The 15,373-nt window shown below is 44.2% G+C and overlaps 1 protein-coding gene and 1 non-coding gene across 3 annotated transcripts in view; both read right to left on the reverse strand.

Annotated features, from left to right (window-relative positions):
- HIP1 (huntingtin interacting protein 1) overlaps positions 1 to 15,373 on the reverse strand; it is a 156,106-nt gene that overhangs the window by 37,312 nt on the left and 103,421 nt on the right. For both annotated transcript variants that reach the window (XM_029219746.1, XM_029219747.1), the window contains exons 2-5: positions 13,786 to 13,849; positions 9,605 to 9,747; positions 9,310 to 9,366; positions 1,506 to 1,586 (exon numbers count right to left, since the gene is read on the reverse strand). In XM_029219746.1, the coding sequence (XP_029075579.1) occupies positions 1,506 to 1,586; positions 9,310 to 9,366; positions 9,605 to 9,747; positions 13,786 to 13,849 (345 nt within the window). The remainder of the gene's footprint in view (positions 1 to 1,505; positions 1,587 to 9,309; positions 9,367 to 9,604; positions 9,748 to 13,785; positions 13,850 to 15,373) is intronic.
- On the reverse strand, positions 11,107 to 11,239 carry LOC114895079. Its single transcript, XR_003793391.1, has one exon. It is a non-coding gene; the product is annotated as a small nucleolar RNA SNORA25 (small nucleolar RNA).

A 15,373-nucleotide genomic window follows, 5' to 3' on the forward strand; every position in this document is an offset into this window, starting at 1 on the left:
ACAGTCAGGGGAAGTTACGTGGGCTCATCAGGTGTCGAGTATCTGTATCCTGCTCTCTTCCTCGGTGCGGTCTGTCTGGAGCGGGTGGAACACAGGGCAGCAGGGCAGGTGGAGGGGAGCACAGAGAGATGGGTGGCCCGTCCACCAAGGGGGCTCTAAATGCCAGTGTGAGTTCTTCAGGCTCTGAAGAAAGAAATCCTCCACGCCGGCACCTCCCTCTCTGGCTGTAACACCCGGCGCTCTGCCCTTGCAGCCCCTTCCTGCCCTCAGGCCCACCACCCCTGCTCATCTGCCTCAGAGACTCAGGCCGGTGCCTTTATCCTTCTGGTCGCATTTACCTCCTCATTCAGTCGGGACATTATGATGACCTTCTCCATTTCCACCGCCAGCTCCCTAATTCTGGCCATTTTCCCTCCCACCTGGCATGCCATTCTTCCTTACCTCCTATGTGCCTCATACCCACCCTTCAAGGGCCACCTCAAGACCCACTTCCTTCATTCTGCCCTTTAGGATGCCATATCCCTCCATCATTTCAAAACTTCCCTGGCACTTTTCTGCAGGCACACATACCTGCCCGGCACTATTACACAGCTACTGCAAGTGTATAAGCTTCTCTCTCCGACAGATCTGTAAACGCCTAAAGAGTAGACCCTTTTTTCTTAATCTTATATGCCACTTGGCACACAGTTTTACATGCATTAAGTGTGTAAGAAATACCAGCTAGGGCTTCCCTTGTGGCGCAGGGGTTAAGAATCCACCTGCCAATGCAGGGGACACGGGTTCAAGCCCTGGTCCGGGAAGATCCCATGTGCCGCAGAGAAACTAAGCCCGCGCGCCATAACTACTGAGCCTGCACCCTAAAGCCTGCGAGCCACAACTACTGAAGCCCACGCTCCTAGAGCTCGTGCTCCGCAACAGAAGAAGCCACTGCAATGAGAAGCCTGCACGCTGCAACGAAGAGTAGGCCCCGCTCGCCACAATTAGAGAAAGCCCGCGTGCAGCAAAGAAGACCCAATGTGGCCAAAAATAAATACTAATAAATAAAATAAATTTAAAAAAATCTTATATAAAAAAAAGAAATATCAGCTAAAGTCATATCTTGATTAGAAGGTCCTGCATGGAAACTTACTATATAAATGGAAGGCGTTGTTTCTATTAACAGTCAAGTCAGTGCTTCTGAAGTATTTTTATAAGGCCACCTGGTGGATCGGGTTCCTCTTTCTATTTGCAAAATGGGGAACAAAAGGTGCAGAAGACCTGGGCCAAAATCCCAGGCCCCTTGTCACATCCCAGGGGCCTGACTGCAGTTACTCTATAAAACGTTTCCTCTTACATAGCTGGGATATGGTGTGAACACTCCCTAAGAAGCCAGGCTGTCTCATTACCTGGAAAACCTGACAATTAAGCCCAGCCAGGTGTGAGGGGACAGGGCGGGGAGGTGGGGGAAGCAGGGGCGGGGGGAGTGCATGGCTGGCAGTGGCAGCAGGATTGTCGCAAAGACTCACTTTGGTGTGGTACTCCATCTTCGTTCTCAGCAGTTTGAGGTAGATGCTGCAAAGCTGCCCATACCCCTCACTCAGGTGGCCCTTTCAGGATGAGGAAAGAAAGCGGGGTGTCAACATGAAGAACATTGGTTTGAAAGATCTACAGCCAGGATTTCTTTTTGAAAGAATATATATTTCTTGTGAGTATGAAAATAACATACATCCACTGTTGAAAATTTGGAAAACGTAAAAAAGTACATATGCAAACAAATCACTCTTAACCTAACCACCAGACAGAATCATATATACACTATTGATACTATGTATAAAATAGATAACTAATGAGAACCTACTATATAGCACAGGGAACTCCACTCAGTGCTCTGTGGTGACCTAAGTGGGAAAGAAATCCAAAAAAGAGGGGATGCATGTATACATATTGCTGATTCACTTTACTGTACAGTAGAAACTAACACAATACTGTAAAGCAACTATACTCCAACAAAAATTAAAAAAAAGAACTACAATGAGATACCACCTCACATCTATTAGGAAAGCTAATATCAAAAAAAAAAAGTGCTGGGGAGGATGTGGAGAAATTGGTACCCTTGGACACTGTTAGTGGGGATGTAAAATGGTACAGCAACTGTGGAAAACAGTATGGCAGCTCCTCAGAAAACTACAAATAGAATTACCATGTGATCCTGAAATTCCGTCTCTCAGTATATACTCAAATGAATTGAAAGAAGGATCTTGAAAATACTTGCACACCCATGTGCACAGAAGCATTATTTACAATAGCTAAAACATGGAGGCAACCAAAGTGTCCATCAACAGATGAATGAATAAACAGAATGCGATATACTCACACAACTGAATATTATTCAGTCTTAAAAAGGAAATTCTGACACGTACCACAACATGAATGAATCTTGAGTACATTATGTTAAGTGAAATAATCCAGTCACAAAAGGACAAATCGTGTATGATTCCATTTATATGAGGTATTTAGATTAGTAAAAAATCTTGAGACAGAAAGTAAAACGGTGGTTTCTAGGGGCTGGAGGTGGGGAGGGGAATGGGGAGTTATTGTTTAATGGATATAGATTTCCAGTTTTACAAGATGAAAAATTTCAGAGATGGATGGTGCGATGATTATACAACAATATGAACGTACTTAATACCACTCAACTGTACACTTAAGAAATGGTTAAGGTAGTAAATTTCATGTTATGTGTATTTTACCACAATAAAAATTTGGAAAAATTTTAATAAAATGTTGATATACATTGAAAAATGAAATTAGAAAGAACATTTGGAAAATGTAAAAAAGTACATATGCAAACAAATCACCCTTAACCTAACCACCAGATACAATCATGGCTAACATTTTGGGGTTCACAATGTTATTTTTTCAATTTAAACAGTTAATTTTTTAGGGGAGTTTTAGGGTCACAGCGAAATGGAACAGAAAGTACAGATTCCCCATGTCCCCCCTGTCCCCACACATACACAGCCTCTTCCACTGTTAACATCGCTCACCAGAGTGGGACATTTGTTATAATTGGTGAACCTGACGCATTGTTATCATCCAAAGTAAAGTTTACATTAGGGTTCACTCTTGGCGCTGTACGTCCTATGGGTTTTGACAAATGTATAATGACATGGATTTACCGTTATAGTATCATACAGAGTAGTTTCACTGCCCTAGAAATCCTCTGTGCTCCACCTTTATTTTAAAAGATAAAACGGGATCAATATGGTTTTTTTCACTTAATACACTGCAATTTTTTCCATCTTCTTAAATTTTCTTCTGTATCATTATTTTTCGTGACTACCCAGTACATTATATGTCTGTACTGTAATTTACCAGACCAGCTCCCTACTGTTGTGTGTTTTAATTGTAGACCAGTTTTTCTATGTAAACTATGTTTCGATGAACATTCTTACAGTATCATCTTGTGTACAAACATCCTTTGGGTAAATTCTGGACGATGTTTCTCATTTAAGAACCTTAAGTCTCCCATCCTTAGTAATCACAGTCTGACTATGGGCTATCTCCTTCCTTTTGTCTCTCTGTCTAAACACAGGAGAACAAACACCTCCTCCAGATGGATTTCAACAGACTAAGAGTATCTATGGTATTATACCTGGGATGGGGGTTTGAAATGGGACTAAACCCAGCTGGTAAAGAAGAAGCCTTCCCATGGAGTCTGCCCATGCAGTCATGTCCTAGGTGCCTGGGCAGAAGCTAGGCTTAGCAGAGTGATGCTGGCAACTCCCCATTATATACAAAAGAAAAGGGAAATGGGGCACAAAGAACCTTAAACTGAATAACTGTGGCTCCCACGTGAGTCTTGACTTCTACATTTTCTTCTAAGTGCATCTACATCCTCTAGCGTAGAGGAATCCTTTCAAAGGTGCCTCAAGGGGCACCAAAGAGAGTTGAGTAATCAAAGGAGTTTAAAAACATCAATGCCATAGATGACAGTATTGCATAATGTATTAATTTTCTATGAAAATTCATATTTTATGATATACTTGTTCATTATAGAAAAATCAGAAAGTAGTGAGAAGTAGAAAAAGCAAAAATATGCTCATCATCAAAGACAACTATACTTCATGTGAAAATGTACGAGGATCAAGAAGGTGGGGGCCTCCCTGGTGGTGCAGTGGTTAAGAATTCGCCTCCTAATGCAGGGTACGTGGGTTAGATCCCTGGTCAGGGAACTAGATCCCACATGCATGCTGCAACTAAGAGTTCCCGTGCCACAACTAAGGAGCCCGCTGGCTGCAACTAAGGAGCCCACCAGCCACAGCTAAGACCCAGCACAACCAAAAATAAATAAATAAAATGAATAAAAAATTTTAAAATGGATTATATTAAAAAAAAAAGTAAAAGGTGAATGGATCAAAGACTTAAATGTAAAATGCAAAACTATAAAACTCCTAGAAGATCACAAAGGAGAAAACCTGGATGACCTTGAGTATGGTGATAACTCCAGATACAACACCAAAGGCACAATCCATGAAAGAAATAATTGATAAGCTGGGCTTCATTAAAATTAAAAACTTCTACTCTGGGACTTCCCTGGTGGCGCAGTGGTTAAGAATCCGCCTGCCAATGCAGGGGACATGGGTTCGAGCCCTGGTCCAGGAAGATCCCACATGTTGCAGAGCAACTAAGCCCATGAGCCACAACTACTGAGCCCACACACTGCAACTACTGAAGCCTGCGCGCTCTAGCGCCCGTGCTCCGCAACAAGAGAAGCCACAGCAGTGAGTAGCCCGCGCAACACAGAGTAGCCCCCACTCGCCGCAACTGGAGAAAGCCCACGCGCAGCAACCAAGACCCAACATGGCAAGAACAAACAAACAAACAAACAAAAACTTCTACTCTGCAAAAGACATTGTCAAGAGAATGAGAAGATAAGCCACAGACTGGGAGAAAATATTTGCAAAAGACATATCTGATAAAGGACAGTTATCTAAAACATATAAATATACTCCTAAAACTCAACAATAAGAGAACAAACAATCCAGCTAAAAAATGGGCCTAAGACCTTAACAGAAACCTTATGAAAGAAGATGTTTAGATGGTCAATAAGCATATGAAAAGATGCTCCACATCCTATGTCAACAGGGAAATGCAAATTAAAACAATGAAATACCACTACATACCTATTAGAATGGCCGAAATCCAGAACACTGACAACACCAAACACTGGTGAGGATGCAGAGCAACAGGGACTCTCATTCACTGCTGGCGGGAATGCAAAGTGATACGGCCACTTTGGAAAATAGTTTGGTAGTTTCTTACAAAACTAAACATACTATTACCATATGATTCAACTATGGAGCTCCTTGGTTTTCACCCAAAGGAGTTGAAAACTTAAGTCCACACAAAAACCTGCACATGGATGTTTGTAGCAGCTTTACTCATAATTACCAAAATTTGGAAGCAACCAGGATGACCTCCAGTAGGTGAATGGATACATAAACTGTGATGCATCCAAACAGTGGAATATTACTGAGCAGTAAAAAGAAATGAGCTATCAAGCCATGAAAAGACATAGAGGAAACTTAATTGAATATTACTACATTGAAAGAAGCCAGTCTGAAAAGACTACATACTATATGATTCCAACTATATGACATCTGGAAAAGGTAAAACTATGGAGACTATAAAAAGATCAGTGGTTGCCAAGAGTTGGGGGGGGTGGGGGGGGGGAGGGAGTAGGGGGGGGGTGGGATGAACAGGTAGAGCACAGAGGATTTTTAAGTCGGTGAAAATATTCTGTATGATGGATACATTTGTCCAAACCCACAGAATGTACAACACCACAAATGAACTGTAATATAAACTATGGACTTTGGTGATTGTGATGGATGTGTCAGTAGGTTCATCCATTAGGCGAGGCTATGCATGTTTGGGGGCAGGGCAGGTATGTGGAAACTCTGTACTTTCCACTCAATTGTTCAGTGAACCTAAAACTGCTCTTTAAAAAAATAAGATCTTAATTTAAAAAAAAAAGTAAAAGAAGTTTCTAACTTCAGAAACTCTTAGTCAAATGGAAGAGACAGACTACATAGGAAAAAAGACCTAAAAGAATTCTATTTTGGATAACAAGGCAGGCAGGCTAGGTAACTGGGTTGACTTTCCCACTGAAAACTACTAACAATATTGAGTGGAATATTAAAAATGCTTTGAAGGCATTAATGAACTTGCAAGAGAGTAAGAAATCCTCAGGCCAGGAACTGAGTAATTCAGATATTCAGAGAGCAAATGACTTGATGGGGTCAGGGAATGGTGGGGAGGGGGCACTTTGCCACACCAAGTGAACCTGAGTTTTGGTTTTCTGGGCCTTAAGGCCCAGGTAGTGAACAGGAGGCAGGGCTCTCACCTGCCCAACTTGAGGAGTCTAGTGGAAGAGCCAAAAGACTTCCTCTGCCGTGCAGGGGAATTAAGGGTAAATTGGAAATAACACACATGTACTCCTGCACTGAAGGAGTCGCCCCTGAGGACTGCAAAGAAAATCTACTGCCTTAAACCACTGTTGTGATCAGAGGGCGGAAAAAACTACTGCTGAGAATTGGACCCGTGAGCCAGTCCTCAAGGGGATCTGCTCAGAATTCACATAACTTTTAAGCTGAGAATTTAATTTAGAGTGATCTTAATGGATGCAAGTGCCAATTCCCTCTGGAGGAAGCTGCCTTTGTTAGAATTCAAAGAATTCCCACCAAAAAAATCTCCAGGAAAATGAGCAGCTCACAGTAGAAAAGTAACTAAATACAAAAAGAAACTACATAGCAGGAGCAAAATTCATCAAAACAACAGATGGCAGAAACAGACCTCTAAGGGCTTTAGATACTAGAATTATAAAAAGTGATATATAAAACCACTATATTTAACAAGTCTAAAAAAAATTAGAGACTTTCAAAATACATGCAGGGCACAATAAATTATAAAGAATGCCAAGCAGATTAGAAAAAACCAAACCAAACCAAACCTAAAATTCCAAGAAATGAGAATGATACTAAAATTGAAAACCTTATGGAGAGGTTTAGCAACAGATTAGACCCAGCTGAAGAGGGAATAAGTGAACGGAAAGCTAGATTTACTGAAATTATCCAGAATGCAGTATAGAGACAAACAAACAGGTAGAAAAAAATCAAATAGTGGTTTAAAGACATGGGGAATAGAGTGAGAAAGTCTAAAATACTGCTAACCAAAGCCTCAGAGGAAAACAAAGAATGAAGCAAATCAATATTTAGAGACAATGAGAATTTTTTGTAACTGATAAAATATAATAATCTACAGATTTAAAAAGTCCAAAGAATCTGGAATAAATTCACACCTAGATAAATACTAAGAACTTAAAAACAGAGAAACAAACACAGATTAGCTTCAAAGAAGCAATGGTAACTCTGACAGCAGAATTCATAAAAATGATGGAAGCCAGAAGTCAGTGGAAGGACATCTTGACTAATATCTTCCATATGCTGAAAGAAAAGAACTATTATCCCAGAATTCTAAAGTCAGAGAAAATATGTTCCATGAATGAGGGTGAAATAAAGACATTCTCCATCAGGTAAAAGTGGTTGTTTGCCACCAGCAGACTCTCACTAAAGGAAGTTCTAAAGGAAATAGGCAGAAAGAAAGAGATCCCAAATGGATGGCCTGAGATGTAAGAGGAAATGAAGAGTGCAGAATAAGACAATTAAAATAAAATATCTTCTAGGGTCTAAAAGCAACAAAAATTAAAATGCATGACAACAACATACAAGGGAGTGAATGGGGTTAAAATATTCTAAGGTCTTTGTGCTATACTGGAAACAGATATGATATCTAGACATAGATATGAATTTTAGACATTGATAACCTAAGCATGCACTTTGTAATTATTAGATAATATTATCAAAAAATTAAAAAAAAAACAAAACCTCTGCTTTTATTTTTTATCTTCCCACTAGTAATGAGGGGGAAACTGAATGAGAAAGAAAATACCCAATCAATCCAAAAGAAGGCAAAAATGAGAGAAATAGAAACAGAACAGATGGGACAAATAGCATAAAATAAGATGGGAGATATAAATCTAAACATATTATGAATTATAATAAATGTAAACAGAGTTAAGTGTCCAGTTGACAAAGACTGCCATCTTGAATTTTAAAAAAATCCAACTAAATGCTATTGACAAGTATATTTCTAAGACAAAAGAATATAGAAAAGTCAATCAGTCAATCACTGTGCTGTACATTTGAAACTAATATAGTATTATAAGTCAACTATACTTCAATTTTAAACAAAAACTGACCATGAGCTAGCTCACACAGCAAGTCTCAAAAAAACTTCGAAAATCAATATCATATTGATTCTCTGGCCACAGTGCAATAAATATATATGTAAAAAATATTAAAAAGAATATAGAAAAGTCAAAAGTAAAAGGATGAAAAAAGATATACCAGATAAATTCTAGCAAAAAAAGGAAAAAGACCTAAACTTTCCATGTTACAGAAATGTAATAGAAAGCTCTCTAGCATACAGTTGGGAGTTTTGGGGACAAACCTCTGCTTTGTTTAGGTTAACTAGTCTTGTGACATAGGAAAAGCTGCTTCCCTCTCTGGGCCTGTATTTCTCATCTATAATGGGTAGATTGGACAACATAATTGCTAACATTTTCTGAGTGCAGACAGACTCGGGTAAGAATTTGAAGGAAAGGGCTAACATAGTAGTTCTTAACCAGTGGGGCAAAATGACACATCAGAATCACCTGGGGAGATTCTTCAAAAGGCAAATTACCTCCTGTCCATACACATACTCCTTGAATCTAGAGGGATTCCGGTATGTGTACAAAACCACTCTTTTCAATGTATTCTGATATTGCCACCTACCTCCTCCCTCTTCCTAAGGCACTGAGAATCCCTAGACAGGAAAGAAAAACCACTGGCATTAAGGATTGGGAATGCCAGTTCTCAATGTACTGTGACCCCAATGGGACCAGTAGAAGAAAAGAAGTAGGAACTGTGACAGTGTCACTGCTGAAGGATCCCAATGCCCAGAGAGCATTATGACATGAGCTTCCATCAGCAGGAGAAGCTCCCAAGCCCTAGAACTTCCCTACAGCTTCCAGGGACCCCAGGTAAGACTGTGGATATCATGGTTCCATTTGGGGGCATCTTTGGCTCCCTCCCTGATGTTCATGAGAGAAATGCTAAACAAGCTGAAAGAGATGAATTTGCTCCATTCCACAGTCCTTGTTCTGTGTCCTCTGGGAAAGGATAAGGTGGCACAGGTGGCCCCTGGGTGCGTGTCCAAACTCACCCACATCCTGCTCATGTCACTCAATTCGTTTTTGTATCTCAGAGAGTCCTTCAGGACCTAGAGAGAGAAGGAGAGGAGACAGAGGATGGTGAAACATGGGTCTGGGGTGGAGGAGAGAGCGTGATGGGAGAGAGACGAAGCCGTCTATGAAATTGGTACCCAAGAGGCCAGGAGATGGGGGCAGCTGCCATCCCCTGTGCGAGAGTGGAGAGTGGCTCTTGTGACTCAGACAACTGCACTTTCCCCACATGGGTCCCTGGATCCCTGCCCATCCCCTGCAGCCCCAGGAACTCACGTTTGGGTGTCCATCCCGGAGGAGTTTGTGGAACACGTGGCAGAACTTCCAGCAGAGCACAGCGTTGCTCGAGAGGGGCAGCCGGTTGACAACAGACCAAAAGGTCTGCGCCCCCTTTTCATGGTGGGTGCCCAGTATGCACGGTGAGGGAAGGTCATGGAAAACAAAGGCAACCAACCCTGGGATGAAGCCTCTAAAGGCCACCGCGGGGGCTGTGTGTTGTTCATGGCGCCTGGCACTACCCATCAGAGGGCACCGCTTATAATGAAGGCACCACAGATCTGTACAAGTATCCTGGCAGTTTTTTGGCGGATGGCAAAAAAGTGCTTCCTTCTAATAAAATCCATTTTATTAGATGATTTCCAAAGAGACAGCCATGTCTTTTGGGAGGGGTGTCTTTTCCTAACTTGCACAAGTGCATTCTGGGCCAGCAGTGGCTCTGGTTGGCCTTTAGTGGGAAGATGCTTCGGTTGGAATTAGGGCTTTGCTGTGGGAAGACAGACTCTGCCCTTCCTCTAGGTTTGCCGAGTTTGTGGTAGGGCCTTTGTGGGGAGGTGGGTGGAGGGTGTGGTGTGTGTGTATAATTACAGCTAACATTTTAACAACAAAATACAGCCTCTCAAAATTCTTTCTTGTACACGATTCCAAAGCAAGGGTGTGCTTCAGCTCTTCAAGTGCCGTGGCCCCTGCTGGGGACCCTACCCCCTGGCTACTGACACCCTTGGCTTCTCTTCCAGGTAGCGTCTGACTCCTCTCCCATTACGCATTGTGCTCTTACCCTGAAAGAGGAAGTCTTTGTTTAAAATGTATTTTCCCTAAATTTAAAAATGATGCTTTCGGGACTTCCCTGGTGGCGCAGTGGTTAAGAATCCGCCTGCCAATGCAGGGAACACAGGTTCGAGTCCTGGGCCGGGAAGATCCCACGTGCCGTGCAGCAACTAAGCCCGTGTGCCACAACTACTGAGCCTGTGCTCTAGAGCCCGTAAGCCACAACTACTGAACCCGTGTGCGAAAACTACTGAAGCCTGCACGCCTAGAGCCCGTGCTCAGCAACAAGAGAAGCCACCACAGTGAGAAGCCTGTGCACCGCAACGAAGAGTAGCCCCCCCTCACCGCAACTAGAGAAAGCCCACACGTAGCAACAAAGACCCAACACAGCCATAAATAAGTAAATAAATAAATAAGTAAATAAAATGACGCTTTCACTCCACCTCTTCTAAAAACCTTCCTGGCCTCGTTCAGGGGTGCCTTCATTTCCCAACACCTTGAATTCCCTGTATGCGGACTCCTGGGGCCACTTCCTTCTGAGATCCAATTCCAAACACACCCGCCACGTGGAGTGCCTGCCACGCTTTGTGTGTAATAAATGTCCTTCTGGCCTCGAGTGACTTTAACAGAGCTCCAGGCCTCCGTAATTAGGGAGCCCCCCCACTTTTTTTTTTTAACTTGGAAGACATTTACATTTATTTTAACTTTCCCACATCACCAATCATGGATGAGTGGCTTGTATCTCCATCAGGAAAACACAGCACTATCGAGTTACTATTAATATTATATCCAATAGAGAACTCAATCTTTGGTCACAGCGTTAAGAGCTCCTGGATTTAGTCCCATCAGTCCTCTCTGAAATGACCTAAGGGAGCCCTTTCTGAGGCAAGTAGAGGATTTCCACATTTCTTTTGTAATGGATGCTTACACAGGCCTCACACACCCGGTAACTGGGCACCATTAACCCCAAGTATGGCAATGTCCTCAGAACTTGCGGCTTTTTAATCCAGGCTCAGGTAAGAAAGCACTGCACCATTTAGGAAAGACTTGCCTCAGGTTAGAAACTATGAGACTCACCCGAAAGACATGTTGTTTTCCTTCTGAGCTGGAAAGTGTGGTAAAGTTCCCTCCCTGGACTGAAATTTGCATTTTGAGAGGGGCTGCCTTGAAAACGGACTTTTGGGTCTAGAAGCTGAAATCAGCTTTTGGCCTTAGAGAGATTCTGAAATAACTTATGGTTTCACCTCAAGCACAGCCCCCTGGGACTAGAAGGAAGCCAAGAGGAGAGATGGACAGCCCCCTACCCTCAACTGAGATGATTTCTCACAGTAGGTTGTGGCTCCTTTACCGGAGAGCAATCTCCCGAAACAGAAGCCAGGGACGTGTGGAGCTGGCCGGGCACCCCGGCTTGGAAAAAGGTAAGCAGACCTTTCTGTCTTTCTTCAATTTTCTAAGCATTTTAACGCACCCAATTCGTGTCAGGCACTTGGGGATATAAAGAAAGTAAGGCTTCAGTCCTCAGCCCTCCAGGAGTGGATACCACAGTCAGGGGTGTCAACCTGTTCACCAGTCAGGCACCAGGGATAAATGGTTGTCTGAACAGCATTTCTAAATGAAACCAGGTTTCCAAATGCTCATTCAGTTGGTAATGAGGGTAGCTGATGTTCTTTAAAAGTACTGATAAAGAATAAATGTTTTGTGAGATCTTTAGGCTTTAAAACCCTACTGTATGGAGTGGATCTTTTCAACATTTATCCACCCCTTAGAAATTGTGAGGCAGAGAGACTCCCAGAATGTCAGAGCTGGAATGTTAGGCCTTTGAAAGCTTCTTTAGCCAACACTTTCATTTGACAGACAAGGGAATTAAGGCTCACAGAGGTCCCACTGGGCCCACTCGAGGTCCCAGAGAAAGTCAGAGAGCCCCAGAGATGAGATTTCAGAATCTCCCTCTAGGTCTGTTCCATCGCCCCAGGGAGCCTCCCTGGCAAGGTGTGACCTGGCCCGGCCACTACAGGCCTGGCCCTCTCTGTGCTCACACCCATCCAGAGGAGCACACTGTCCTGTGACAACTGTCTCTCTCTTACTTCATATCTTGCACCAGACTGACTGATCAGTATTCTTAGCAGGGAAGGGTCAAGACTGGGTAACTCCCTGTGAAAATCAATTGGGCCACCAATAATGAGGGCTTTTCTTGGTTTGGTTTTCTTGACTCAGTAAAGCATCAAGGGCATAAAAAGGCAAGGTCTGGCTAGGCTCACGGTTGGGCCAGGCTTCTGGGGTACCCGGTAGAGGTTCTATAGCCCCATCTTGCAGCAAAGCCCTAATTCCAACCAAAGCATATTCTGCTAAAGACAAGCTGCTTTCCTTCCAGTGAAGAGCAGTACATGCTCTTAGCAACATTTCCTGAGGGCCTGACCTGTTCTGGGCATCGCACTGGCAGTGCCGGGCTTCCATGGCCTTCTAACCTGGAGGGTCTCCTCCACGGAGGGGCGGGGGTGGGATGACTTGAAGATAGGTTGTTCCAACCCAACTGGCTGTGGTGCAGCCACCATGCTGAGCCCCGGCAAGAAGGAACTTCCCATCGCAGACAGAAGCCCAGCCTCCCCTTGCCCTGTGCTTGGCCCCAGCACACACAGAGACCAAGCCTTGGCCCACTGGCAGCCTCTCCTCCAGGATTCAGGGATTAGCCCTCGAGTACCTGGACTTGACCTCAAGGGCAGGTCCCGAGGAATCCATCGGCCAGGTTGCCTGCACTTCCCTCCAAAGCCACAGACCTATGACGGTGGTCACCCAGGACCTCCACAAACTTGGCGAGGGGGGCTTGGCAAAAATCTTCAAATCACCAGTTCCCTAGTCCACCCTGACCTTCTCATCTTCTTCCCTCTGGTTTGGGGTGAACCAGTTCACACAAGTGGCTCTGATTCCCATGGTAGAGCCCTTGTGTCAGCTTAAGGCCAACCGCTGCCGCCAAGGCCTCTGTTTTGCTGTCATGTTCAGAGAAGGGCATTTGAGCATGTCTCCAAGGGGGTGGTCAGTGTGGCAAGGTGCAGGGCCAGAGCGCTTTGATGGTACAGGTGAAAACCCCTCTGGTGCCCCGAGGAAATCTCTCAAAGGAGAGTAAATTCAAAGGACTCGGTAGTTCTGAAAAGCTAAGTCCCAGGAGAGAGGCGAGACTGGGCCAGATGGCCGCTTTGGTCCCTTCCACCTCAACAGGCTGTGGGCTCTGAGGCCAGCTGTTGCCAACCCACACTGTTCAGACCCTGCTGGGGCCTGGCCGGTGGGGGGCAGTTCTCCTTCCTGAAGCTGAGCAAGGATGCCTCACCCCGACCTCATTCCCCACCCCCCCAACCCCCCCACCCCCGCCATCTGACCCCCCTTGGGGTCGGTCCTCCAAGCAACATCTAAAAGGATATTTCTGGCGTGTTTTTCCTTTACAGCCACTTCCTGCGTATTAATGGCCTTATTGATGCTGACAGTCTGAAAAACAAGAGGGAGGGGGGAGGGGAAGGAGGATGAGATGAATAAGCTTCTGACAGTGGCTGGGACCCTCCCAGACGCCCTGCCCCTTTTCCTCCCTCCGCAGACCCCTCTGCTCCACTGTCCCCTTGCAGGGCCCCCCTGTGGGGGGCAGAGGTGGGCAGCACTCCCAGGCCAGCTGGCCCGGGCTGTCCTAAGGCAGCGGGCTTTGCTGCCTGGCATTGGCTGTGCCCAGCTGCTGCGCCCGCATGCCACTCATTCACTTGGCCCAACATGGCAATTAAAGCCTGCACAAAGGGATGCCTTTCATCCTCCAGGGAAACATTATTTCTCCGGGAGCAGGAGGAAGAGGCGCTGAGATCAGGGAGGGGCTGTGGCTCAAAGACCGTCCAGCCACCCCCTCTCTCACAGCTAGAACCTTCCATGGAGCCTACCCTAGCTGGCCCGGGTTGACAGTGGTCACTCTCCTCTCTTGTTTCCCTGCTCTTGGGCACTTTCCAGCTCCTAACCAAATTCCCTTTTATTTTCTTACTTCTATCATAGGGCAGGACGAATATTCACTCCTTTCTGGTCGTTTTAAAAATCGTAACTCTCTTCTGAAGTAAGCAAAGCACGTTATACCTGTAAATATAACTTACACACACACATACATGGGATCGTATCGTGTAGGCTGTTTTTTGAAATACAGCCTTTTTCTGTTTTGCTTTGCTTCCTTCCACAGACATCATTCTACCCCCAACCCATGTTAGCAACCCGTTATGCATCCTGCACGCGTGCACGCACGCACGCACGCACACACACACCCCTACATTCCGAAGGGCTTATTTTTGTCACTGTTTTATAAAACTGGGACTGTCATGCACAGACTTTTTCACATCTTGCTCTTCTCACTTGAAAATATCCCATGAAACATTCTCCAAGTGAACTGGTAAAACGCTAGCTCATTCTTTAAAAAGATAACATAATATTCCATGGCGTGGGTGGATGTGATTTATAGCATCCCGTACTGGGAGGCAATTTATTTCCAGTAAACTATTTTAGTAAACATTCTTATACATATATCCTTATTAATTGAGGCTTTCGTTTCCAAGGGATAGAGTACTAGGAGTGAGATTACTGGGTCCGCTTTTTTTTTTTTTTTAAACTTTTCATTATGGAAAAGTCCAAGCACACACAAATATGATAGTCTAATAAGCCCTCATATAGTCAGTCCCCAGCACCAATTATTATGAACTTGCATCCAAACATGCATCCTTATGGGTGAGGGGTCACAAACATTTTCTGTAGAGCCAGTTAGTAAATATTTTAGGCTTTGCAAGTCACATGCTCTCCATCACAACTATTCAGCTCTGCTGCTGGAGGGAAAAAGCCACCTCAGCGATACTAAATGAATACGGAACTGAATGACTGTGGCTGAATTCCAATAAAACTTTATTTACAAAACCAGGAGGTGGTCTGGATTTGGCCTGCACCTCTAGTGTGCTGACCCGTGCTTTATACCATTGGTCACTGATTCCCTTGCTC

The sequence above is a fragment of the Monodon monoceros genome, unplaced genomic scaffold, assembly GCF_005190385.1.
Source record: "Monodon monoceros isolate NGI ecotype Baffin Bay Population unplaced genomic scaffold, NGI_Narwhal_1 Super_Scaffold_13, whole genome shotgun sequence".
NCBI classification, from domain to species: domain Eukaryota; kingdom Metazoa; phylum Chordata; class Mammalia; order Artiodactyla; family Monodontidae; genus Monodon; species Monodon monoceros.